A 26,220-nucleotide genomic window follows, 5' to 3' on the forward strand; every position below is an offset into this window, starting at 1 on the left:
TTCATCTTGACTGTGTTCTAATAACTGAAGAATGACGCTGTCGTTTAACGGGCTGGTTTTAAACTAGATTATATTTTCATCATATTTCCTGTTGTCAGTCCCCTCGAGACGAGACAGCCAAGAGTCCACGTGTCCAAAACAAATCAAGCTCTCAGGTGGTTGAGCTCATTTTTTTYCCCCCTCAAAGGAAACAAAAGGTTACTGTCACCACAGCAGGACTATATAATGTCCGGATTGGTGAGGTCTCAGGGCAATAGATCACAAAATCAAACGGTACATCTAACAAAAATCCCTGACAAGACTGATGGTAGCGTAACAAACAGGCAGCACAAAAACAACCTCACAGCCTGATTGAGAGCAAGCAGCTTCTACAATATAAACAGGCAGTAAGCTTCTTAGCAGACAATTTGGTTTTTCGGAAACGAGACTGTGTGGGTTATAAGTGTTCAGATTCACAATAACTACCGTGGTACATTCAGATGACATTTCTTCGATTGTCCGCGTAGTGGCGCTATAACACCGAGTGAAGCTGCAAAACAAGAAGCCGGTGGAATGGCGTTTTGTTAAGCTACCTGACGAACGTCATAATGTCGGAAGTTGAGCCTATCTTGTTTTGTTTCAAAATAAATGAYACCTTGGTTAAGAAAACTGAATTAAAGATACTTTCTTGAGAYTAGTGCTAAATCTTTCTATATTTGCATAGTATTTATTTAAATGCTAAAATGAACCTAAACACTACGAGAAAAACCAATGAGTCACTATAAAGYAGCTGATTTGTGCGTGAGATGGATTACATTATTTATTTTGTCATTAGCTTTTACACTTGTTTAATGTTATTTTTAAACAGGCAGTTTACACATAACTTTACATTCATGTCTGATTACATTTTCTTTCTTTCTTTTTTTAAAAAAAATCAGGTGTCATGATTACTCATTTTTACAAAAAAAAACTTCTTTTTTTTTAAATCTCTTTTTAAAATTATTTGATTTACTTATTTACTTTCGGAATGTCTACCTGTTAAATGTGTTAATTTTTTTTGTCTACTCAACTGAATAGCAACAACCTTTTATTTTGAATGAAAGCACCGGAAGTTCCGCATCGCTTGGTTTCACGTTCGCAGAGAGAAAAAAGAGGTAAATGGATCAGGCGGTTGAAATGGAGAGCGAAAGGATTGGGAGGGTGACCAAAAATATTCAAGAGACATGGCGTGGTTGCGTGACACAATAGGAGGATCTCACCTCACCAAAAGCAGGACTTTTCTGAGGAACAAAGTGAAGACCGTGGCTGTGAGCTGCCTGTCTGTRGGGTCTTCATTTCGCTTTGCTCTCTAACCTCGTTTAACTCAAACAGCAGCAGCAGCAGCAGCATTGGGCAGCCTTTCTGCTCAGCGGTATCTGCAGAGAGAAGAGTGTGGCCAGCAGCCTCGTCTGACAGCTTAAAAGGTACAACACAAAGAACTACAAGATGACTTTTGCTGGCGGGACCGTAGTTTGTTTACACACATGATTACCGCTGCACTGAAGTTGCTCAGACACGYACTCTGTTCGTTGTTTGCCAGCTAATTTCGCCTGTATTGTTGTGTTAGCAAGTACAGAGAGAACATTTCCAGCGGTCCTTATTAAACTGACAGGATGRTAAAGCGACGTGCTGCTCTGTAATGTATTTAATTCCTGGAGCTAAGCTAATGTTAGCAGCATGTTGCTTTTGTGACCTGTCTGTCAGAGGGAGAAAGTCTGTCCAGGCATGCCTTTTGGGGGGGGGGCAAACAGCTCCGCTAACGCCAGCCAAAGTCATAACATTTGCTCTGAAATGATATCAGTGCATGCGTTATGAAAGATTWTTAGTTAATTATAGCAAATCTGTCAGTGTTATGCGTTAAAAATAAAATAAAAAAAACCTAACAGTTCAGCATTGTTGACATTTCCAGAATGTCTTAATGCAGCATCAGATAATCTGAGTAGTCCATATTTTCATTTTTACTTGTATACCATTCCTGACATTTGGCTTTCCTTGTGTTTACAGAAAGCTCAGTATGAGTCGAGATGGTTGGATGAGAAAGAGAGCCAATGGCAGCGATGACAATGGTTGGGGAGAAAGGGTGAGTACATCCAGCTGTGAGAGCTTCGCAAAGAACCAGAGACATGCATGGCAAAACATGGAAATAATGGGGAATATGTGTGTCCCACCCCTTTTTAATATTGCCAAGACCGACATGAACCTGAAGTTGTAGAGAAGCCTAAAGGTTAGGTGACTTCTAAAAAGAATTTATTGCACTGCATTTTATTCAGGGGCTCCCGAACCACACTAAAAAAATCATAACCATGCATAATTTGACTTCCGCTTCACAATTATGTTATACGCTTTGTTAGTCAGTCACTTAAAATTCCAGTGCAAGATTGAATAGGTTGCAGTTCACTGTATCCTCTAATCCAGGGGTCCCCAAACTTTTTCCTGTGAGGGCCACATGACTTTTTCCTTCTCTGGTGGGGGCCGGAGTCAGTTTGTAACAGAAAAAGTGTGACGATTGCAGGAGTGCCTAAATATAAAAAATTATTGTTTTCCAGAAAGCACAATCAAATAACCCTCTTTGAGTTCTTCGCAGAAAAAAAGTCAGGAAATAAATAATAACACTATTAATGAAATAAATAATAACCAAATAACCCTCTCTGGGTTCTTCACAGAAAAAAATCCAGGAAATAACACTATTAAATAAATACTGTATTTTCCAGACTGTAAGCACCCCCAAAGTTTTTCTAAAAAAAACCATAAGCCGCAGATATCTCTGCCATTCTAGGTTTCCCACAATGATGCAGCAGCAGCACCCAACATTTGAGTCATTACAGGTCAATTGAATATCACATTTATTATGGTTGACAAAAAAAGTTACCACGTTTAGATTTAACTGAACTGATTACTGTAGTTTCCGAACGGTAACTGTAACAGTAAAAGTGCTGATCCTTCGTGTTGCTACTAGCATGTGCTAAATGAAAATGAGCTTCTTCTTCTTCTTCTTTGTCTTCTTCTTCTGTTTTTAGATTTCAACAGCAGCTTGCGTCCATTATTGTTGCACTACTGCCATCTACTGGATCCTAATATCTATACCTCAAATTCTCATAATGATCCCAGTATTATTTAAAAAACAAAAAATCTTCTTTTTCCCTTCAATGCTATTTAAATGATCAACAACATTCTCAAATTTCAATTCCCTATAAAACCTAATTCCGTTTTAATGGGCGCTTTCTTCTTTTATTTCCAATTTTGACTTCGAGTGATTCACCTCCTGCTAAAGAGCCCCCTGATGGTTGAAGAATAATCCACATATGAGCCGCACCCGGCTATAAGCCGCATGGTTCAAAGCTTAGGAAAAAAGTAGCGGCTTATAGTCCGGAAAATACGGTATATGGAAAAAAAAATCTAAATGCTCTCTGGTATTGTGCAGGGGGGCCGCACCAAATGTTGAGGCGGGCCGGATTCGGCCCGCGGGCCGTAGTTTGGGGACTACTGCTCTAATCCCATGTTCCCCTCGTGTTCTAACAGCCTAACAACTTGAAGGATATACATATTATAGTCTGAATAAATGTGCTCAATAATACCCCAGAAGATTTATAAAAACTACTCAGATGTTACATCAACTAAAAACAGTCTGGGTATCAGGTTACTCTAAATGGCATAGCTAAATTAAACCTTTTGCATGGCTACAAATTCGGCTATAATGTCATGTTTAAAAAGGTCTGTCAGTCAACATATGGTGTGGTTTTTATGTGCTAGTCCAAGTAAATGATTAATATCCTGTGTATATAAACCTTCTGTATGCTCAGTCTTATTTAGTTTCATATCATGTTCTTTCTACGCAAGTCGTTTAGCTCTGATCAGTCACTAAATGTTGCGTCATGTAAATTAGATGTATTTATATCCTGATTCCTCTTGGGTTTCTAAACGTCCCTTACTCTTTTTTTTTTGTTTTGTTTTGCTTTGCCGAATTTCTGTTGGTGCAGGGCGGCTACATGGCTGCCAAGGTTACCAAGCTGGACGAGCAGTTCAAGCTCAATGCCACCAGAGAAAAGCAGAAGGAAGGAACCGGCTCCAGCATCTTCAGTGGGGTGTCTATCTATGTCAACGGATACACAGGTACAAGCAAATACTCTGCTCACTTGGTTTGTATTTCATGGCTCTTTGTTATCCCTCGTGTTACCAGTTATCCAAACCAACACTTATTTGTACCTGCACACAAATTATTGCCTGCCCATGCCCGTTTATTTTTTTCCTTACACGCAAGTATGCCATGGATTATAAAGATAAACAGTCTTGCAAATGTTCAAATATCATGTGTTATTTAATCGTTGAAAACTTTCTATTTCTATTGCTCGTCGTTCATGCCCTGTCTAATGCCAGGTGGCTGAGTGTGACAGACATGGCGGCGTACTCTTTCCTCACTCTCCTCTCGTCGATGAATGAATGAATGAATGTGTCGCTGTTTTGTCCTTCTAATCAGACCCGAGTGCAGACGAGCTCCGCCGGCTGATGATGCTGCACGGGGGTCAGTTCCACATCTACTACTCTCGCTCAAAGACCACCCACATCATCGCCAATAACCTGCCCAACTGCAAGATTCAGGAGCTCCGAGGGGAAAAGGTCATCAGGCCAGAGTGGATCACTGACAGGTGTGTTTAGTACAAAACAAGAGTTGTTTTTTTTTTTTTGTTTTTTTTTTATCGAATGCAAACATGAGCTGAAATCTGCGTTCCTTTGGTTCATCCAGCATCAAGGACGGCCGTCTCCTCCCTTGTTTCAAGTACCAGTTGTATGCTAAGCAGAAGAACACGCTGTTCCCCGCCGTGATTCTGCGCCACACCTCAGAGATGTCCGAACCGAGCCATTGTCCCCTTCAGCTGAGCAAGCATCAAAAGCCTCTTTTGCCACCGCACAACACAGAGCCCTCTGTTCCCCGCAGCGGGGGATCCTCAAACAACCCCTTCCCTGTCCCCGGCTGCAGCGAAGCCGAGCCTCAGTCCGTCCGCCGCAGCTCCAAGGCGAGCTTGGATTGCCACCACCCGAGTCATCTGAAATCGAGTCAACTCGTTTCAGGTTCCCTGCACACAAGCCGATCCTTACACAAGTACCCCCTTCCCAACAAGGGCCACGCAAAGCTCCCGCACAAGTCTCCCGGTTCTGCTCACGTGAACGACGAAGACTTAAAAATGTGAGCGTTTTCATGAAATTACTAATTGGATGCTTTTTATTTCCTTTTTATGAAGCAGTTCCGGCTTTTAATTTAATATCCCATGTTTGGTTAAGATGTGACAATTTGCTCTCTTTTGCTTTCCCTAGAAATGGAGTTCTCCAGGCCTCACCGGATACCTCGAGCCATTCTAAAATGATGGAAATGCAAGAGCGCGGAGATCCTTGTCCTGTCGGGGCCTCGGCTGCTGTGGGAGAAGCCCCCCTGACCAACGGACACGCTCACCTTTTTAACGGTGCCTTAAAGCCAGAGGGCTCGTCCCCTGTTGCAGATCCTCGCTCCTCTGACGGGGACGCGTCCACATGTAGAGCAAAGAGTTCAACAGAGAAACCTCAGAGTTCTTCAGTGCAGTCACACGCCAAACCTGATCCGTACGAGTTCCCCCCAAGCCCTCCAAAGCAATCAGACTCTCTTCCTATTCGCTTGGAGCAATCCAGCACACAAGACGGAGGCCTTTGCGACCCCAAACCTCCATCGTCCTCCGCTCACGAGGCTTTGAGGGCCAACGAACCCCAGACGCCTCTGAAATGTCTCCGACCTCCCGCTCATGTTGAGCCAATTTCGGAGCAGACTTCCCAACCTCCTCCTTCTTGTTCCCTTTCGTCCGTCAGATTAAACGGAAGTCGCCACAAAGCGTTTCTGACCGACGCCCCTCTCCCGAACGCGGCCCGCGTAGCAGCCAAGCCCGATCCTCCCACCGAGGCGCCCTCGGCCTCCACGTCCTCGGACCAGCTGCTGGAGCAGACGGGCGGTCTGATCTCTGAGTTTTACTCTCACTCGCGTTTGCACCAGATCTCCACTTGGAGGATCGCTTTCTCCGAGTATGTCAACGAACTACACAGCAAACGGAAGACTGAGGGGAGTCCATCCTACCCCGGGAAAGAGCGACTGAGGAAGTCTATGGCACAGCGATCCACACATGGACAAGGTGGGCAAAAGGAAGTTATTCTTGCCTTCTCTTTTTTATTTCATAATGATGTCTTTTGAATTTTCCCCAAAAATTAAGAACGTTTTTTCTTTTGTTTTTTTTTACCATTTATAGATTAATGTATGTGCCACAATTAGGGGTGTGCGAGATGGCCAAAAAATATTACAACATATATTTTAAAATACCTCTAAAGATATCACATCACATTAGTGCTCCACATTTTCTGCTTTTCTTTTTTCCTTTTTTTCTTCTGATTTGTCCAAACAAATATGTAACAGCTTTTTATTTTTACTTTCCCTTGTAAACAGGAAAGTAGAATAAAAAAAAAAAATATATATATATATATATATATATATACACACGAAATCACACAATACGTTTAGTGTGTCAAAGAAAATGTAGTAATAGATAAATAAATATATGAGCAAACTAATTTTGGCCAACAAAATATAATCAAGTGTAAATACAAATATTTAAAATACACAAATGAAACAAACTGCTGTGGTTCAACAGAACATTAGTTTAACAAAATGTTATAAAGTGTTTGCCCTAGATGGTTTTTTTATGTGCAAAACTAAGAGTCTTAATATAAAAGACAATCTTCCTTTTAAAAATGCTCAACACCAAAACATATCATAAAACACCCCTGAAAAAGGTMAAAGTTTATGCTCACTTCCTAATGATCAGGAACTTTATTCATTTTCATCTCTTCCATCTGTCACGGACAAAAATACAACAATATTTTATGGCCACAAGATGTTCAGTCGTGGCCACATCTAAATAATAACATTAATTATTATCAGTAATAATGATAAAGGACAAATGTGATATCATGTTGTTTTATTTCTGTCTGGGATTGAACAAAAAGGCTCAAGCTCAGTCAGAATGGATGAAAATGCTCAGCAGTTTTCAGCCTCTGTCATATATTCCAAATTTTCCTTACATTTTACAATTCTTTAGCACGTTGTGTTCTGTCACATACAATCCACTGAAAAATACTTTGTTTTTAATGAGGTATGATGACTAGAACTATTTGAAATCTAGAAAAGCGTTCGTTGCTGTAATTTCTCCTTGTTTGCAGCTTGCGCGTCATCGGCAATCAGTGTGAAATCGTGCATCTTCCACGTGGACATGGACTGCTTCTTTGTGTCTGTGGGGATCCGACACAGACCAGAACTTAAAGGCAAGTCCTTTAAGTCCTTATCGTCTAGATGTGAACTGTGAACCTTGTGTATACGAAGCACGTTGAACGGGAGGGATTTGAAATTTGCTCTCTGGTTCTGGAAACATTTCTGTGCAGGGAAGCCTGTAGCTGTCACCAGTAACCGTGGCCTGGGCAAAGTCCCCATCAGACCCGGAGCCAACCATCAGGTGGAGCTGCAGTACTACCAGATGAGGCATACTCATCCTCAGCCAGGTGAGATCATGTCATCCAGGTAACTAAATGAAACGTCAGTATTGCAGGGAAATTGCTGCCTCCCCTAAAGCTCATAAGAAATAATGCTTTAAAGTAAAGCAAGTAGCTTATATCTGCATGGTAGAGGGAACAGTACAGTAATAAAAATAAAATAGACTCTAAGGCCAAAAATAACTCACTTTCTATTTGCACTCCCTGGAAGAAAACTACTTCTTACTTCTTTCAGGAAAATGACAAAATCCAGACTGCAATTCACCAAAATCCCCCCCCCCCCAATCTGTATGCCTTGTGAATAACATTACTGCTGCAATGTTGCTGTTTTCGTCAGAGAAAGCAGATGACGACCTCCCTGTGACTCCCTCGCAAGACACCCCCGACTCCCACGGAAACGGTATGGACCCGGACGCCACCGCCCTGTCGATGGCAGAGATCGCATCTTGCAGTTACGAGGCCAGGTGAGACGTTAACATGATCCCAACCGTCCTGTGCCGACAGAAATGTAAGGACGTCTTGTTTTCTCTCTCTGCAGGCAGGCGGGTGTGAGGAACGGGATGTTTTTTGGCAAAGCGAAGCAGCTGTGCCCCTCTCTGCAGTCGGTCCCGTACGACTTTGACGCCTACAAAGAGGTGGCTCTAAACATGTATGAAATCCTGGCCAGGTACAGAACCTCAAACTCTGCCAGTCTAGCTAGAAGTAAGGATTTACTCGCGAAGTTGATCTTAATTTGCTCTGTGCAGTTACACCCACGACATCGAGGCTCTCAGCTGCGACGAAGCTCTGATAGATGCTTCTCATCTGCTGGCTGAGGTGGGCGTCACTCCAGATGGTTTGGCCGAAGCCATTAGAGCAGACATCCAGGGGAAAACGGGCTGCTGTGCCTCAGTGGGAATGGGTGAGTCCCTGTTTTCCCCCACGAAGTAAATTAAAACAAATCCAGAATTCATACGGAAATAATTCAGACAGACTGCGACGCTCTGTTCAGGGTCCAACATTCTTCTGGCTCGACTCGCGACCCGCAAGGCCAAGCCGAACGGGCAGTACTTCCTAAGGTCTGAAGAAGTGGATGATTTCATCAGGGACTTACCAGTGACCAGTTTGCCAGGTGGATATGCTGCTCTGCGTCCTGCTCTAGTCTCTACCCTAGAAGAGATTCTCAGGAAACATGAAGCTAAATTATTTATTTAAATTGTTTCTTTCATTCATTTTCCCCAGGTGTCGGGCACATTATGGCCAAAAAACTCGCTGTGATGGGCGTGAAGTCTTGCGGGGACCTCCAGCAGGTGTCTCTGTCTCAGCTGCAGAAAAAGTTCGGACCTCGTACCGGACAGACCCTGTTTCGGTTCTGCAGGGGTTTAGACGACCGGCCCGTCCGCTTCGAAAAGGAAAGGAAATCCGTCTCCGCCGAGATGAACTACAACATCCGCTTTGCCACGGTTGGACCTGCGAGGCTTACGCCGTCACGTGTCTGTCCAGGCACCGCCTGATTTTTGAACTTCTTCCCTTTAAAAACTCACCAGGAGGACGAGGCTGAGTGTTTCCTGACTAACCTGTCGATGGAGGTGCAGCGGCGTCTAAAGGAAGCAGGGCTGCGGGGTCGGAGAGTTACTCTGAAGGTCATGGTTCGCAAGGTCGGAGCGCCTCTGGAGCCGGCCAAATATGGAGGTCATGGCATATGTGACAATCTCGCCAAGTAAGGATCTTTTTCATCTAGTTGCAAAAGCATTCATACCCCAAGCGGAAATGATTGTGATAATTTGTAATAAATCAGGTTAGATAAACTTGTATTTTCTTACTTAAAATGGAATTGTATCATTTGTTTTTGCATTTTTTAATGTATTTCTAATATTGCATAAAAAGGCGAGTTAAATGAAAAATCAGAAGAATACGGCAATTTTTTTTTCATCTGACTAATCATCAGAATAATTAATGACTAAAATAATTGTTAGTGTCAGCCCTACCTTGAACATGCTATTAACATTACAGCCTCTAACTTCAATGTATTTTGGTAGGATTGTTGTTATCGACCAACAGAAGATATTGGGAAAATATTAGAAAACCATCATTTATCTTCCGATTCATAATGTGTTGGTCGAGCATATAAAACTGGAATAAAACGTATTAAAGTCTGTGCTTGCAACATGTCAAAATTTGAGAAAATAAAACGAAATGGTCGACGAATAGAAGGGCAACGAGCAGACGAACATGCAAAGCACCACATGGTAAAGATTGAGCCTGACATTGACGCGGGAGTAATGATTTTTGTCTCTTCTTGCTTCCTGCCAGGACTGTGATGCTCGCTCAGTCCACTGACAGCGGTCAGCTGATCGCCTCCGCTGTCATCAAGCTGCTCCACGCCATGAAGCTGCAGGTCCAGGACCTGAGAGGGGTCGGCATTCAGGTTCAGCAGCTCGAGGGAAATCAGCCCCAGGCACACGACTGCCGGGGAACTCGGACACGCTCCATCAAGGACATGTTGTTAGGCAAAGGATCAAATGCCAGAACTACCAACAAAGGTCTGGTGTGTCTTCATGGTTTGATTTTTGCTTTGTTTATTTCCTTCTAAACTCCTGGCTTAGTCTTTTATATGTGTGTTTAAAAAATTTTTTAAAAATGCAGCAGGCACTCCGCAGAAGCAGACTTTCTCAGTAGCGGCTCTCTCACCACCACATCCTCTGACACCTGCTGAGCCGGTCCCTGGGACAAGCAAAGAAACGCCCGTCTGCAGGGCAGCGCAGAAACATTCCTGGACCCGTCTCAACCTCAGCATTGAAGTCCCCTCCCCCTCACAGGTAAAATCTGAGATTTTTAATGGTGGATCATCGCCAAGCGCAGGCATGAGATTTGTGCAGTTTTATAACTTTGAGGGGAAAGTACCGCCGTTTCACAGAAAAATAGTATTTAGAAAAAGATTTAGAAACATGATCAAATGCTGTTATTTAAAGCAGAAAAGCAACAGTTCTGGTCCTGAACTGATGGACCAGTTCAGGACCAGAACTTTGTTCTTAAAAAAGTTATTTTTAAGAACAAAGGAGAAATCCTCACACCGTGACTGCTTCTTTTTTTTTAATGTCTTACTGCATTTTTTTATGTTGTACGATTCATGTGATTTGTTATATGATTTGTGTTGATTGTAGATTTTCTCACATCTGTTGAAATCGGGGCACTTTTGAAATTGACACTTTGTGTGTCAATGAGCTTTGCCTGTGTAAATGTGCGATAATGGTATCAGTATCAGTTTATTGAGGGTAAATTTACTTTAAATTAATTAATAAATATTTAGTTTCCCTTTGGGATCAATGAGGTATTTTTGAATTTGATAGTTGCATCGTTCTATACTCCATTTAGCTGAAGAAAATTCCTGCCTTTTTCTTCCAGCATGCTTATAACAAACCAACAGAGTATTTTAACACTTTTTACTAAAAGAGGCTCTTTATTTAGACCTTTTTTTTCTTCTTCTTCTTCTTCTTTTTCTTCTTCTTCTTCACAATCTTTTTGGAATAATTTCCAAGGTGGATCGTTCTGTCCTGGAGGCCTTGCCGGCCGAGCTGAGGGAGCAAGTGGAGCAGTCATGGACTAAGAGAGACGAGAGGCCAAATCACTGCCGTTCACCCGACCTACAGCTTTCCTCTCCCCATCCTGCGCCGTACGCTCCCCCTGCGGGAACGTTGGTGCTGCAGTTTCCGAACCAGCCAGACAGTCCGGGAATTGTCCTTGAATTACCAAACTTCTCACAGGTAAAAAAGCACCTGTTGGAAACTTTGACATTGCGTCCGGTAATTCAAGCCCTGTGTTAATTCAAGAACCAGCAATGCAGCAATAAGGAGGAGTAACTGTGTTTTATCATGTCTGTAATTTAAGAAATGAGGATTAAGTGGTATCTCCTGGAGATTTTCACTCGGCTTCTGTAACTGGTCGCAGGTTGATCCGGACGTCTTTGCTGCCCTTCCCAAAGAGCTGCAGGATGAACTGAAGTCCGCCTACAGCCGTGCAAACAATGTCCAGCCCCAGGTGAAAATGGGTGAGTTAACCGTCGGCTGCCGCCGCGTAGTTTTCCTTCCCCCTTTAACGTAATTTTTATTTTTTGACGCGTTGGTTTGTCTGCAGCCGAGCAGAAGAATCCCCTGTTGCAGCTGAAGCCGCCTGCTGCGGGAACTGGCGTTGGACGGTTGAAGCGGCGCTACAAGAGGAAGAACGGAGTGAGCCCTGTTAAAAAAGGAACCTCGCCCTTAAAGAGACGTCATTCCACAAACAGCCCAGCCAAACGCGTGCCGCCGATAAAACCACAAGAACCCGCTAATGTACCAAAGGTGATTTCTGCGTGTGGTTACAGATGGAAAGATTACTTTATTCGTTGCTGTTTGGAACTAACCCCTTTTCCCTTTCACTTCTCTTCTGTCAGACTGAAATGAACCCGTCCACCTCAGAACAGGACGTCATGGTGTCTGTGACGAAGTCATTGCCTCGTCCTGTTCCAACGTTGGCTGGAGCTTGTGACCTGACGGACATTAAAACGCTCCTACGGGAATGGGTCACCACCATCACAGGTACAGATGTCCTAAAGACATCTACAGTAACACCTGTTTATCTAAGCTTCATAGGGCTGCAGGTCCAGCTCTAATTCCTTTTGGGTGTAGCTTTATGCTGGGATTATATTGGACATCCGAAGGCAGCTGGGTGCACTGAAATTTATTTGAGGGTGTCAGAGTAGGCCTGTCACGATGATAAATTTTGCTAGACGATAAATTGTTCCAGAAGTTACTGCGATAAACTATAATGTTTCGAGACCATTTTCAAGTAATATAATAGCAATAATGGCATAACAAGGCAAGAACACACTTTTAAGGATCAGTAAATTTAATGTGAACAAATTTAATGAAAAATAAACTGCTACACAACTGCTTACCTTTTAAAATGCCTTTTTGCTTAGAACCAATGGAGGAGGACATCCTGCAGGTAGTAAAGTACTGCACTGATCTCATTGAAGATAAAGACCTGGAGAAGTTGGATTTGATAATAAGATATATGAAAAGGTCGGTGGTGCACAATTGAACATTTTGCATGCGTTGTTCTCTCTTTTTTATCTGATCCCAGTTTGCTTATAGTTTGTTTCGTTTGTTTGTTTTTTTCCTTCAGGGTTATGCAGCAGTCTGTGGAGTCAGTTTGGAGTATGGCGTTTGACTTCATTTTAGACAACATACAGGTGGTTGTGCATCAAGCTTACGGTAGCATCTTGAAGATAACATGAGAAGAAGAGGAGAAAAGAAGTAACCCTGTTGTTCTGCAACAATCTACCATGTACCAAACGAATCATGACATCTGAATGATTACTATTTGCTATCCTAGCTTCTCCCGCAGCATCTTTCTTTTTTTCCTCAGCGGCCAACAAAATTAATGGCAGAAACGCAAAGAGCCATCGGTGTGTTATATGAAAGCATGTACAGTATGTCACTTTTTGTACAAATATTTGTTTTCAGTGTTGGAGTAGCTCAAACTGAAGGGCAAAAAAAAATGGTCTCACTGTCTACTTGGTGCAGTTTAAATGGTTCGTAATCCTTACGGTTTGTAATCTGTGATTTTTCCTTTCCTCAGATGTTTAGCACTGCGTTTGATTTGTCTCAGAAGTTTGACACGGGCATGATGTCATACCCAAGTTCAGCCCGTTCTGATTGCAAGTTGGAAACCCCAGTGATGTTTCACTGTTAAGGGTGCTACTCTTATTGTTACAAGCCAGTCACAGCTTCTATGGATGCAACACTAGAGGAGCATGAATGGGAAGTGAAATGTGTGACAGAAGTGCAAAGAAACCGGTTACTCCTGCAACTTTCACCATCTTTTATACGTGTGGCAGCCATGACAGACGTTGAACACGGAATGGCTCAGGGACCTCCAGCTTTTCCCAGTCGGCATTCAGACTTCAATGTTGTTCTGTTCTCGTTTTTACGACTTGGGACTCTTGAAACTTTCAAGTACAAATCGAACGCAGCACGGTTCTGTTTGCTCACTTTTTTTCTTTTTTTTTTAACACACCTGTTCTGACCCAGCATTGTAATGCTTAGATATGTTTGTTTTCTGTTTTATTTTTCAGCAGGGCGGTCAACTTACCTCACAGGCACAGGTACTAGTGTTGAGTACAAGGTTCATCATGTTGTAGAGACAAAAACCAAACTCGTGGATCACGTTTGGAGTTTGCTAACCTTGTAGCAGTCCGAATGCGCATTTGAAGCTGAAATGGTTCAACAAAAAAAGACAATATTTTTTATCCGTGTTATTCTGGTGCTCTGATCTAGAAGCACTTTCTTTTGTGGAAGAAGAAAGGGAAAAAAACAACTAACTGCTGCATTCTGTAGTGTTTCATTCAATTCTGTTTTTTTTAAAGTGCCAAACCTTGTTATAGAGTGTAAATAATGTTTGAAAGACCTTTGTCTAATGTTTTAAACAAAATGTATGTGGAGGAATTGCCTCTTGTCTTGTTTACCAGTAGTGAATTCTTAGTAAGCGTCTTTAAATTGTAACTCTGAAGTCTAAAAGCTTGCACGTGTTCCGGCATGGAAATCTGAAGCTAGCCAAAGTATTTCCTGGACAGTAGCAGTCTAATTTGGGAGGGCATCAACATATGTAACGGCAATCAATCAGCTTATTCATTTCCCTTTTTGTTTTTTTTTGTCGCTAACGAACAAGAGAGATCTGATGAAGATGATGTAACATTTGTTAAGCATTTAAATCGGGTGTAACTCAAGCAGTTGCCTCCTCTTTTCAACAGGTTCTGAATCTGTTGAAATAATGTTGGATTTGGATAGATTCAGGTGACCCATCTTTTGTTATTCACCCTGGAAACACTTGTACGGCAACTGACTTCATTTCTGTATATACGTCCTGAATTTAACCTGTCGTCTGAAGCGCTCATCAGACACAACTAACTGGCTTCTGATCTCCTCACAGAAGACAATAAGTATGTTGTTGAAAAGTTTGCTTAAAGCAGTAACTATATGCAAACCAGATCAGTCTGAATGTAATTTGGAATGTATGAGTTTTCACTTTTTAGATGTTGCTTCACATCACCTTTCACTTCTTTCTTGAAAGAAATGGCCACAAGTAAAAACTGGCCGGTGTTGGGTTCTCTAATCTGGCTTGTGCCTGAAGACCTGAAGCTGTGAATTTGTTTGTAAGTTTTCTAAACCTTGCTAATAAACTTCTAATACTCTACCTGTCTTTTTTGTGTATTAGACATTGCTGGACAAAGGAAGCTGCAATAGCTAAAGAAGTCTAAACTAAAGTAGTGCTTTTGTAAAAGGGTGGCAAGAAGAAATCTGTTGTTGAAAGTTGGTCTAAAGAAGTCCCAGAAAGTTTTCCGTTTCAGCCTGAACATGGTAGCCCAACCATGAAGCATGGCAGTGGTAGCATCATGCTGTGGGGTGGTTTAGTTAAATCTTGGATGAGGATGGTAAATGGTGTAAAGATTATGGTAAGCTAAACAAAGCAATCCTGGACTAAGCCCCTTTCAGAGGCAAAAATCACTGATATTGGAGGGGGTGATGAAATAGTTTCAATAGTTTCATTTGTGTGATAGAATGGCCCAGTCAAAGACCTAAATCCAATTTAAAAAATATTTTTCTCCTCCTCACTTTAAAGTGAACGACTCTTTTTGTTGGTTTATAATGGAAAACAGTGGAAAGACACATTGGCATTCATGGTTGTAATGTGACACAATGTAAAAATCTATGTAATTGATGCTTTTTAATAATTGACTAAAGTTGTTACAATTAAAATTCTGGTCTAAAAATATATATTTTTAGGCACATGCACAAGTTCTGGTATGCATTTGTATAACGTACATCTCAAAAAACTAGAATATTGTGAAATATTTTTCGTTATTTTTTGTAACTAAAAATATTTAAATTTTTTTTGTTACAAAAAATTTAATATTTTTTGTAACTCATTTCAGAAGGTAAAACTAATTCAGTTCATCGATTCATTACACACAATTAAATTTTTACTTTATTTCTTGTACATTTGATGACTCTGACTTACAGATAATGTGAAAAACCCAAAATCCACTAACACGGAAAATTTACTTCAAAAATGTACTTTATTTTGTAAGATACCCGGAAGAAATAATGTCAAACAGGCCTAATCTGACGTCATATCCAGTGTGGCAGTTTCGCGCATTAACTGAAGTATCTACCGGCATTTCTTTCTGGTACTGTTTTACTTTATTTTAGTTGTTATCTTGTAAATGTCTACTGTAATTGAACAGGTTGCTGATGACAATAATGTTGTTCTTAATTCTACCATTTTTAAAATTTATAATACTTTTATATGTAGAAGGTACCGACAGCGTTAGCCTGCTAGCTAGCATAATAAGCCAAAGTAACGTAAATTCTGGTATTTCTTTTTTATTTCTGATGGCTGACTGTAAGTAGTTGGTCCATCCTGATATATTTACTCATAATCATGTGCGGAGATGAGCACATCACCGTAACATAGACTTTATAAACTGTAGTCGGTGAAAACAAGGCGTGCCCTGTTGTTACCATGGCTTTTGTTAGCTGCAGGTGTTTGAGATCAACTGGTTTTCAGAATAGCTGACTTTGAAAGATGCAAACATTTTTATGTATTTCTTGACCTGCGCAGAGGAATACTATTAAGACGACGTTTGAGCAAGGCCTTTAATATATTTAATGCGTGCGATGTTTGTGCTAACAGATTGACAAGTGTGTTTTTAATTAACCGCTCAGTTGATTTAAATTTAAAAGTAAAATAAGTGTTGCTCATCGTTTGTGTTAGACCGAAGTACTCATCCTGAAATAATGCATATAAGAACTGTTTGGCTACACAACAGCTCTGCCAGGTCTCGGTTCCACACCATGACTGTCTGTATTTTTCACAACTGGAAATGTTTTAAACATTGGAACTTATAAGAAAATTTAAAAGTGTAGGGGCTTTCTTTTCTTTCTTTCAACCAGCTGATTGGTTGGGAAGAGGTCAGTTCTCCTCCAGTTGCTTTCCTGCGAAACTTTTTTTTTTTATCCTGGAAACCCGGAACTATATTTAAGAAGTGCAACCTCATATCAAATTGGGTTTTTGCAAAGTGTTTAAATCACACAATACTGTACATTGTTGCCATGTCTCGGTTTCCACAACATGTTTTCTTCCTCCTCAGATTTTGACACAGGCAGCCATGGCCATTCCCGTTGAGATCATAAGCAAGGTGATAGAGCAAACGGCTAAGGTGGTAGACGAGCAGGTGGAGGCGCAGCTGAGCAAGCTGAATGAAATGGACGACGACGATCTTGAGAGGCTGAAGGAGAGACGATTGGAGGCGCTTAAAAAAGCACAGAAGCAAAAGCAAGTAAGTGTGAGACGTCACCCACCTGGATAGGAAACTGGAGGCGCTTTAAAAACACTCAGAAACAGACACAGGTGACTGGAAGGTTGTATAAACTGCATGAAAGGCGCCTATGTTTCAAGTTTAGATGGTCAGATTATCAGTAGAAATCAACGCAATAGATTTAACTTGGTGAGGGATTTTATTATAATCTGGTGAAGAAAAATGAAAATAAATGACAATTTCTAAATAAAGTTTGATAGGGAACCCTAAAGGCATCTTTAAAAATACATGCATTGAGAAGAGGAGCAGTTATCTTCCAGAGAAAATAATACTGGGGGATCATTGCACTTAGAAATAACAAACTTTTAATATTTTCCTTGTTCTGAATTTTCTACTTTGAAGGAGTGGCTGTCCAAAGGCCATGGCGAGTACAGAGAAATCTCCAGTGAGAAAGACTTTTTTGGCGAAGTAAAGGAGAGCAAGAATGTTGTCTGCCACTTTTACAGAAATTCAACCTACAGGTAACTGCACAGCATTTTGCAAACATTTGGTTTTAATATTTTAGTTTAGCTTTAATTTATAGCCACAGTTTTTCTTATAGTTGTTGCAGGGAATCTAAGCTACTTTTAAAGATGTCAGTGTTGAGTCAAGCAATGTCATTGGCCATCTAAAATACAGTCGGTTTCATAATTTGAAAATGCAATAAATTATATGTGAGRCATTAATTCTAACTTTTTAGGGAACTAAAAACTGCACTTGTGACATTTTGTTTTTACTATTTTAGGATTAATGTTAATTAAAATAATCAATGTGGAAAATCTAGCAGTTTATTCCACTTGGAAAAAGGAAAGATCAATTCCAATGTGTCACTGATGAACTAAAACACTAGTTTATTTCTAAAACTAAAGAAATAAACTGCAAATCTACAAAAAAAACCAAAAACAGTTTATTTTATTCTCAGATGCAAAATCCATCGATTTATTCTTGCTGTGCAGGTGAGAACATTGTTACTTTTGCCATTTTGTATTTTTCTTGTAGATGTAAGATCCTGGACAAACACCTGGCTCTCTTGGCAAAGAAGCACGTTGAAACCAAGTTCATCAAGCTGAACGTAGAAAAGGCCCCGTTTTTGACAGAGAGGCTGCGCATCAAAGTTATTCCTACACTGGCTTTGCTTTTAGATGGGAAGACAAAGGATTATGTAGTGGGCTTTACAGATCTGGGCAACACAGACGAGTTTTCCACCGAGATGCTTGAATGGAGACTCGGATGCTCAGATGTGATTAACTACAGGTAAGACCTGCAGAACAATCACTCCTCCATCTGTGGGATTCCACAAAGGAAGAAGTGCACATTCATTTTAACATCCGCCTTCTTGTTTGGTTTTTGTAGCGGCAACCTGATGGAGCCGCCGACAGGAACACAAAAGTCTGGCTCAAAGATCACAAAAGTGGACAAGAAAAGTATCAGAGGGCGAGGTTACGACTCCGACTCCGAGGACGACTGAAACGCTTTGATGTGGCTGGTTTTGTCTGTCGGGGCTACCTCACTGTTATTTCCAGCAGACAGCCCTCTTTCATTGTTTTTGTTTTCATCACCTGCTCATTCAATTTTACAACTTGCCTGATCTGTGATTTTCATCTTTTATTTAATGGAATGTTATGTTTTATATTTAGATTAGTCAAGATGTTGTATATGACTAACTTGGACATAACATAATAATTTAGTCATCCTGAGCAAAGGAATCGCAGATGTGATTCACTAATTTAACACTTTAAGCCTTCTTTTTGATTCAGACTTGTTCGTTTCATTGCATTTTTATCAAGCGTTGCGTTAGAACAGAGCCTGTGATGCATGTGGGTGCCAAGATCAGATGTATTCAGTTTTTAGCATCAGAATACATTTATACATGACCATGTAGCAAAGAGTTTGACTTAATAAATACTGATGTAATAAAAAGCAGTGAAAGAATTTCACTTTCCTCCTGTGATTGTTTCCATTGTTTACAGTCGGGGTCCCAACGATGTTAATTGACAGGGTGGAGATGGAAAAAACTGATTTATTTTGAATCGATTTATTTCGATTATATTAAACTGATTTATTTTTTCCAAGGCACTCTTTTGAGTGCCTTGGAAAAAATATTCATACATCAGAGATGTTTTTTGCATTTTTTGTCATGTTTCCAGCACATTTTTACATATGACAGATGGCTGTCCTGTCAGCTGTACCAACCACATTGTATGATTCCTGGAGCCTTTGACACGTGTTTGTAAGGGCTTCACAACGTTCTGCAAAACTATTAATTTACCTTGACTTTCAAAATTCAAAATGTTTCATGCTACAACCACAAATTTCTGCGTATTTTACTAGGATTTTATATGATGGAACTATTTTTAGTAATACAAATTATTTTTGGCTTGCATATTTTTTTTTTCCAACCTTTCAAATCTCAACATTGTAGAACCATGTTTTTATGCAGCAAGCAGCAAGCATTTTTGAGATACAAATCAGTTTTTCCTAAAAAGTAAAGAAATGTAAACATTTTTCCATGGCTGCCACTGCCATGTACCAATGCAGGGATGCAGTTTGTTCTATTGCAAAGTGCAATAGAAGTGCAAATGTGATTTCTTTATGGATTTATCTGAATAGTTAAGTATTTAAACAATAGCCTGGTTCTCTCGATGGACCTAAGAAGGCTGGATTTCCAGGACATGTTCAACAGTCAGGATGTTCTGGATCTCTGTTCTCTACCAGGCTGTGACTGAGCAGCTGTATTTACAGTGAAATAAGATATTTACACACAGCGCAACTCTCATAGCTTTTCCCTCCCTGACATAACATTGAACACATTGGAGTCAACACAAAGGGCACATTTATACTCTGATCATTAAGACGGGTATTGGTTTCCTCCTATGCCAAGTTTTACCTGCATTGGTTTATTATACTTTTAATTATTGAAACAAACTTTTCAATCATTTAGACTTTAGATACACCAACTTGGTTATTTGTTAAGCTAGGTTTGCTGAAGGATTTCAAACTAATCCGATCACTACAAAATATTTCATTAAGCTCAAAAGACACTTYAGAAGAGAACAAGACTGGAATCTACKTTTTTAGATTTCTTCCTATTTATTTATCAACAGCTTAAATTCGAGCAAACATCACAGAGCAGAACTAAGACTCAATAGCCTTGTGGTCGACAGGTTGGAGAAGGCGACGCACAATCAGCTCTCCCTTGCTGTTGATGTACGTGTCGGCCATGTCGTCCTCAGAAGGGAGACCATGTGGGGTTTTCAGCGGCTGTACCCTTCATGCAACAGGAAAACGTAACAGGTGGGGGACGGGTCACAATCATACAGTTATATACCCTATGTATATGTGATGAATGTGACAGAAGACTTAATAAATCWTTTTTTTTKAAGTGATCCGGCTCTACAAATCATTCCTTGCATGACAATCTGTAGTAATCTTCATGGTCATATTTTTTTTAAATGCCTGCTTTGATTTTGTTACTTTATTATTTAAAGCACTTTGCATTGTATAKTAATCTTACCTTATAAGATGCTTGATAATTTTCAGTTGGTTGTTWACTGAGGGTGTGTTTTTATGGATTACAGGTTTGTGGGCCTGACAGGAAGACAAACAGAGAGCAAGGTTAATATGTTGTCYATGCATTATACACAGTGCCATTTATATTTATGAAAGTTTAAGTGTTAGGTTGACAAACACTGTGTGCTTATCTTATTATTAAACACTTATTCTGCCAGCTGCTAGTAATAAATAGTTTATGAGCTTCTATTGACGGGTAGACATAAAGTTCAGGTAGCACACGTGGATCAAGACCTGACTGAATATCTCCCAGCTCTTGCTGCTCCTTTTAGATGACATTAATAGTACCGTTTGAAGTCCAAAGTATTTCACGATGTTCTTCTCCCAGTATGGCCTCCGCATCGCACTTYTGACCCGGGTCACTATGTGCAGTTTGTGAGGTTGCTCTGGATTGCCTCCATACTTCTCGTGCTCTTTTGATCTCTCTTCAAAAATCTGTCAAACGGGTACAAACTTTTAATTTCTCATCACAGACAAGGCAAGCGAGATACAGTAGGTTCCTTATTTTTACACTCCTTCGTAGCATTGACAATGAAATGAATCGTACTCCATAAAATGTTGAAAATAAATATAAAACGTGACAATGTGGGAACATTGAGTATTTTTTTCTTGATTCTCACCGTCTCTGGGATTCTTGATTTGGAAAATTTGCTGCGTGCGGGCACAAACCAAGCACAAGGTGATAAAACTGTGGCGTCTGTCAATGCCTGCAACATCAGAAGAAACAGAGACTGTATTGTAGCACTGTGAGCCAGGAGGGTGGTCCCTTTTCTGATGCAGAAAAATCTGTGAAACTTTGACAATACGAAAAGTTTCTGCTACATCAGATTGCTCTTCCATATCCCATATCTGTTCCCTTGCTGCATGTGTTTTCTCGGAGACTCCACAATGCAATACTAAATGATTTGATGATTTTTAAAAGATCCGACGTCTCAGAATGTGCACGAATAATTTTCTTCCTGTACTGTTGGTCCTTTTATCTCTTCACTGTTATATTTCTTTGCAGATTTGGTCGCTTCTAGCTGAACAACAGCTAAGAAATGTCTCCAAGAAAATGTATCCATATGATTAATAAATAATTATGACTAGTAAAAGTAATATTTTGTACGAGTCAAACAGCCCAAATAGAGGTTARAACCATCAATTGTATAGCATCTTTGAACAAATAATAAAAAATAAAATTGAACTTTGCGCTAAAATATTCTATATATATATATATAAACTAATGTAATGTGGTATCAAACCCTAGCCCACGAATATCYACTACACATACTAAAATACTTACCTTACTTGTGAGAAAGCTGAAACTGCGGCAAATGCCTGACATAYTGAATTTGTGAGGCACAACCTGCTAATCAGACGCAAAAACGCCAAGGTTACAGCGCTGCTAATGGCTAAATATAAGAAAGGCTAACCTTATGTCGCAATTAAATTAACAGCCGAATGTCTAACAATATCCACTAAATTCAYCACCAAATCCTCTGTTMAAAAAAAAMAAAWAACATTATACCTCGAAACAAACTAAACACTTTTTACTTAGTTTTACTTGCGCGAAGCTAACCGGAAACGTGACTGAGTTACATCTAAACCGTACCGGTTGGAAAACACTCCTTCCTTCATTTATTTATTTTAAAATAAAACTTTATTACTGGTCCAAAATGTACATTTAAAAGTTTAAGAATTATATTTAGATAAATAAACATTTTTTATAAGTATTTTCAAAACTTAGTTTCATCTGCATATCTGTAATTAACAAATGAGCCATCACCTTTTCCTGGGGAATTATTTTTCAGGAGCTCTTAGATAGCTTTCAACTTCTAGGAGAGTTCCACCAATTTTTAGAATATTTTCTGTTACAAATGAAGCACGAACCAGCGATAACATAAAAATAAATATTAAAAGGTGAAAAACATAAAGGAAAATGACAGAGAACCACGTGTCCGGGATGGAGGCTTCGGCCGTGTCAGTCCTGAAACGAGCCGTGGAGCTGGACCACAGCGGCCGCTTACAAGAGTCTCTGGTCTGCTACCAGGAGGGGATCCAGCTGCTYATAGATGTGCTGAAAGGTATCTTATTGTTCCTGATGTAAACATTAACATTCACAACTCTAAACTCACATGTTTCCTTCCGGTTTTAACAGCTTTGAAAGATGACTCAAAGAGAGGACACTACAGGGAGAAGATCAAGGGCTACATGGACAGAGCAGAGCAAATCAAATCTCATGTTAACCAGATGAAAGAAGGTACTGCCATCAAACACAGGACTTCCAGAGCTCTCCRTGCCTCTTCAACATAGTTACATTTCCTCCTTTTGCATGTATAACGAATTTTCCTAGGTTCTAAWGCAGTTGTGTGATAACATTTCCATGTTCAGAGGAAGGAGTGAACGAGGTTCTGTGAGATGTCCAAAGTTCTGGATATTGTTTTATAACCTAATCCTGCTTTGAACCTCTCCATAACCTTTTTTCTAACCTGCCTGCTGTGTTTATTASTGTTTTGRATACTGTTTGTTCTCTAATGTTCTCTTAACAAACTTCTGACATTTTTCCAGAACAGTTGGATTTATGCTGAGATTTACTTTTACACACAGGGCTGAATACAAATTATTCCTATTACTTAAATAAACAAAACAAAACTTATATATATACTTTTTATTACACTTCACAATAATGCACCCCTTTTTGTTTGCTTRTCACATAAAATTATTGTAAAATATCTTAATATTTTTGGTTGTAGTGACACAAAACGTGGAAAAATGTAAATATTTTATCTCGTCCTGACAGATGGGAAATATCACGAGCAGATAAAGATCTCGGAGGATGCCACAGGCTACAGCTACGAGGTTCTGTTTAAACCATACATYAGCAGCGCTCTCTCTGAGATTTGGGTGGAGGATCCATACATACGTCATACCCACCAGGTGTGATCCCTGTTTTTTCCTTTTTTATTTATTATTGTATGKTTTCTTTCTGCTAGATTCATTCATATTAGGCTTTGCTCAAAGATGGCAGCGGCTACTTGTGTCTGTATTCTGATAATTAGGGATCTGCTGTGATTCAATWGAATTTTTTCTTGTATTTTGCCACAAAATTTMAAGGAAACAAGAGTTGGTATATTGCCATGCGTGCAGATTCTGCATTGAAATTGTATTTTTGCCCTCCTCTTTCTTTCCCTTTTCTGCCTGCATTGGATCCATGTTCTTAGAGATTGAGAGTAAGCTAACAAAAAATGGTGAGGATGTTGTAAAAAAAAAAAAAAAAGGAAGATGGAGAAAAGAGTTATCAAAATGTGGTTTAAAAAAATATGTATTTCATAATATGAGATTTTGATTTTTACTCAGGAACGATGTACCAAAATTAAGGTTGATTTTTTTCTTATAATTTTTTTTTTTTTGCTTTAGTGTTCAATTTATTCTAATATTCCTTAAAAGTCCTGTTTTTAAAGAAAACATTTTTCTGAAAATTGATTTCCGTACACAACTATGAATGCTTTTATGAACACCTTTTATTGTTATCTTTAACTCATGTGAATCATATTTAACCTTTGAGTTAAACTTCATGCAGTTTACTAGTTCGAAGTCTCATCTCAGCACAAACGTGCTTAATTGATGCTAATTAAACCCGTACGTCTCCTCTGTACCAGTTGTACAACTTCCTGCGGTTCTGTGAGATGTTGCTAAAATCGTGCGGCAAGGTGACAAAGATCAACCTCCTCACATCCCAGGATGAAGTAGGTTACCTAAATAATGAGCTGACGTTGTGTCAAGCAGTCGCAGATGTTAATGATTCTGATGGGGGTTTTTTTTGTCCAGCAGGGTGATAACACCCAGCAGAGCAGCGCTCTGTCCGAGCTGAGGGACAGTCTGGGAGGTCACGGGGTCACTCTGGATGTTCAGTACTCCTCCACCATCCATGACAGGGAGATCAGGTGTGTCTCTTACCTACATGTTTTTTTTTGTGTTTTTTTTTATCGTTTGGTTTCAGTTTACAACTATGTGCAACAATGTTTTTTTTTTTGTTTTGTTTTTTTCTTGTGTTCAAAATGAGGAATTAATACTCTGGTAACTGCTTATAGGTTTGACAACGGTTGGATTATAAAAATCGGACGAGGGTTGGATTACTTTAAGAAGCCCAAGGTGAGACTGCAGCTTCATATTCTGAGTAATCGTCGTTTTATTCTGTTATCTGTGGATGTTCAGTTCTGATTGTTGTGTCCAACAGGGCCGATTCTCTATCGGATATTGTGACTACGACCTCAGATACTGCCAAGAGACTTCAGTTGACATTTTCCACACCAAACACACAAAAACTCTATGATACTCCTCCTGCTCAAAAGAACATTTTCCTCCAACTTCAGAGATTGACCTCACAAACTAAGCCGAAACACATCTGCAATGATTTTAATTTTGCCTTAACATACATCTTCTCCCGCTGGGTTTTTCTTGCACTGGTATGTCATGGCCAAAGTTGACGGGACTATTGAAACTTTCTTTACTTTAAGGAGTTCTTTTGAACACCCTCCTCTCTTTTTGCACCTGTACATTTCTTCTGTAACTATGGTCATATTTATTAAGGATGCTTTTATGAATCTTGTATGAATGTGTGATGGCATAAACTGTTAAGATGCTTTAATACATTTTCTGAAAATGATTAAAATGTGCTTTTACTGATCTGTAAATGCATCACTGTTGTTTTTGTGGTTAAGCAATATGAATGAAAAGCTATCTTTAATTCATAAAGCCTTGATAATAACAGCATGAAGGATATTAGATAAAAATGGGATCTTTTAAAAATATATTAATATTTGAAAAAAATTCCTACATAAATAAATCTTTTTAGTCAGAGAGACCTGGACAGAACGGAGAAAGAATGAAACAAATAAGAGATATAAACATTAATTTGCAATAAAATAATCTTAACTGGAGTTGGGGTTAATTTAAAAAAAATGTCTCTTTGCTGAATTTCAAGAGGTATTTGATCAGTTTACATACATTTCAGGATTTTGTAGAATTATATTTTTGGCTCACGCAGGTTCACCTCTGAAACACAAAACTTGTCTCTTTCCTTAATGGTATTGGGGTTGAACATTTGCATAGGTTTTGAACAGATGAATGTGGCAGCTTCAGGTTTGTTGTCCAAGGATGAATCAGACTGGCTCTTTTTCGTTAAAATCTGAAAATGGCTAATTTACCAAAAAGAAAATGAATAAAATCTTGTTTAAATAAGTTGTGAAAAGCGGTTTACACGTGCATTAAACCACAACACGTCTCTCTTAAAATGCACATTAAAAAAAATTTCACAAATATGTTAGGAACTAAATTTTATAGTTGTAGGAAAAGACATATTTTTATGCCTTTACATCCGAGGCAACAAATGTGGTATAAATGGCTAAGCATTGGTTTATTTTTTGTTGATACAACCTGAAGCTTATCTTAACGCACACTGACACCAGCTGTTCAACTGATTTTGACCATATTGTATTACCAGGCTGAGTGCTGCGTCGCACAAATTAAGCTATAATATGTGCTAAGAAATCCCATCCTTGTTTACAAGCTTGATTTCTGTTCCATTATTGTCACATTTGTTTTTTTTTGTTKGTTAGTTTTTTTGTTTTTTGGGGGTGGGGGGAAATTCAGTTAAATGGGGTTAAACTGACAGGGATGATGGAATGAAAGGCTGCGATTATGTGGCACTCATGCAC

General features: G+C 39.7%; 4 protein-coding genes across 5 annotated transcripts; 3 read left to right on the forward strand and 1 right to left on the reverse strand.

Moving 5' to 3' along the window:
* The first annotated feature begins 1,106 nt into the window (after nucleotides 1-1,106).
* On the forward strand, nucleotides 1,107-14,787 carry rev1 (REV1 DNA directed polymerase). The gene is made up of 22 exons (XM_008434493.2): nucleotides 1,107-1,442; nucleotides 2,023-2,098; nucleotides 3,996-4,128; nucleotides 4,493-4,661; nucleotides 4,760-5,200; nucleotides 5,329-6,167; nucleotides 7,249-7,350; nucleotides 7,468-7,584; nucleotides 7,913-8,039; nucleotides 8,114-8,242; nucleotides 8,322-8,476; nucleotides 8,567-8,686; nucleotides 8,797-9,017; nucleotides 9,102-9,274; nucleotides 9,868-10,097; nucleotides 10,201-10,373; nucleotides 11,094-11,318; nucleotides 11,503-11,602; nucleotides 11,689-11,891; nucleotides 11,984-12,128; nucleotides 12,512-12,614; nucleotides 12,718-14,787. The coding sequence occupies exons 2-22, from the start codon at nucleotides 2,033-2,035 to the stop codon at nucleotides 12,827-12,829; spliced, it is 4,083 nt and encodes a 1,360-aa protein (XP_008432715.1). The 5' UTR covers nucleotides 1,107-1,442; nucleotides 2,023-2,032; the 3' UTR covers nucleotides 12,830-14,787.
* Nucleotides 14,788-15,700: 913 nt separating this feature from the next.
* txndc9 (thioredoxin domain containing 9) lies at nucleotides 15,701-18,888 on the forward strand. Its single transcript, XM_008434519.2, has 5 exons — nucleotides 15,701-15,781; nucleotides 16,745-16,933; nucleotides 17,315-17,433; nucleotides 17,951-18,205; nucleotides 18,305-18,888. The coding sequence occupies exons 2-5, from the start codon at nucleotides 16,763-16,765 to the stop codon at nucleotides 18,417-18,419; spliced, it is 660 nt and encodes a 219-aa protein (XP_008432741.1). The 5' UTR covers nucleotides 15,701-15,781; nucleotides 16,745-16,762; the 3' UTR covers nucleotides 18,420-18,888.
* A 1,130-nt stretch (nucleotides 18,889-20,018) lies between these two features.
* mrpl30 (mitochondrial ribosomal protein L30) lies at nucleotides 20,019-22,112 on the reverse strand. Its single transcript, XM_008434531.2, has 5 exons — nucleotides 21,807-22,112; nucleotides 21,142-21,228; nucleotides 20,810-20,956; nucleotides 20,466-20,539; nucleotides 20,019-20,219 (listed from the first exon to the last, which is right to left on the reverse strand). The coding sequence occupies exons 1-5, from the start codon at nucleotides 21,846-21,848 to the stop codon at nucleotides 20,087-20,089; spliced, it is 483 nt and encodes a 160-aa protein (XP_008432753.1). The 5' UTR covers nucleotides 21,849-22,112; the 3' UTR covers nucleotides 20,019-20,086.
* Nucleotides 22,113-22,270: 158 nt separating this feature from the next.
* mitd1 (MIT, microtubule interacting and transport, domain containing 1) lies at nucleotides 22,271-25,197 on the forward strand. 2 transcript variants are annotated; one of them, XM_008434552.2, is made up of 7 exons: nucleotides 22,271-22,587; nucleotides 22,662-22,763; nucleotides 23,304-23,440; nucleotides 24,163-24,249; nucleotides 24,335-24,447; nucleotides 24,595-24,655; nucleotides 24,741-25,197. In XM_008434552.2, exons 1-7 carry the CDS (start codon nucleotides 22,443-22,445, stop codon nucleotides 24,834-24,836), a joined length of 741 nt encoding a protein of 246 aa, XP_008432774.1. In that variant the 5' UTR covers nucleotides 22,271-22,442; the 3' UTR covers nucleotides 24,837-25,197. The 2 variants fall into 2 exon arrangements, with proteins under 2 accessions (XP_008432774.1, XP_008432765.1); XM_008434543.2 differs by having other exon boundaries at nucleotides 22,282-22,587; nucleotides 24,332-24,447.
* The last annotated feature ends 1,023 nt before the right edge of the window (nucleotides 25,198-26,220 follow it).

This window comes from Poecilia reticulata, linkage group LG2, assembly GCF_000633615.1.
Source record: "Poecilia reticulata strain Guanapo linkage group LG2, Guppy_female_1.0+MT, whole genome shotgun sequence".
Taxonomy (NCBI): Eukaryota; Metazoa; Chordata; class Actinopteri; order Cyprinodontiformes; family Poeciliidae; genus Poecilia; species Poecilia reticulata.

Excerpts from the sequence above, each read along its gene's own strand:
- rev1 (XM_008434493.2), top strand. The coding sequence starts at position 2,033 with ATGAGTCGAGATGGTTGGATGAGAAAGAGAGCCAATGGCAGCGATGAC. Across the intron at positions 4,662-4,759 it reads CCAGAGTGGATCACTGACAG|CATCAAGGACGGCCGTCTCC; the intron begins GTGTGTTTAGTA and ends TGGTTCATCCAG. Across the intron at positions 9,018-9,101 it reads ACAACATCCGCTTTGCCACG|GAGGACGAGGCTGAGTGTTT; the intron begins GTTGGACCTGCG and ends AAAACTCACCAG.
- txndc9 (XM_008434519.2), top strand. The coding sequence starts at position 16,763 with ATGGCCATTCCCGTTGAGATCATAAGCAAGGTGATAGAGCAAACGGCT. Across the intron at positions 17,434-17,950 it reads TACAGAAATTCAACCTACAG|ATGTAAGATCCTGGACAAAC; the intron begins GTAACTGCACAG and ends TTTTTCTTGTAG. Across the intron at positions 18,206-18,304 it reads TCAGATGTGATTAACTACAG|CGGCAACCTGATGGAGCCGC; the intron begins GTAAGACCTGCA and ends TGGTTTTTGTAG.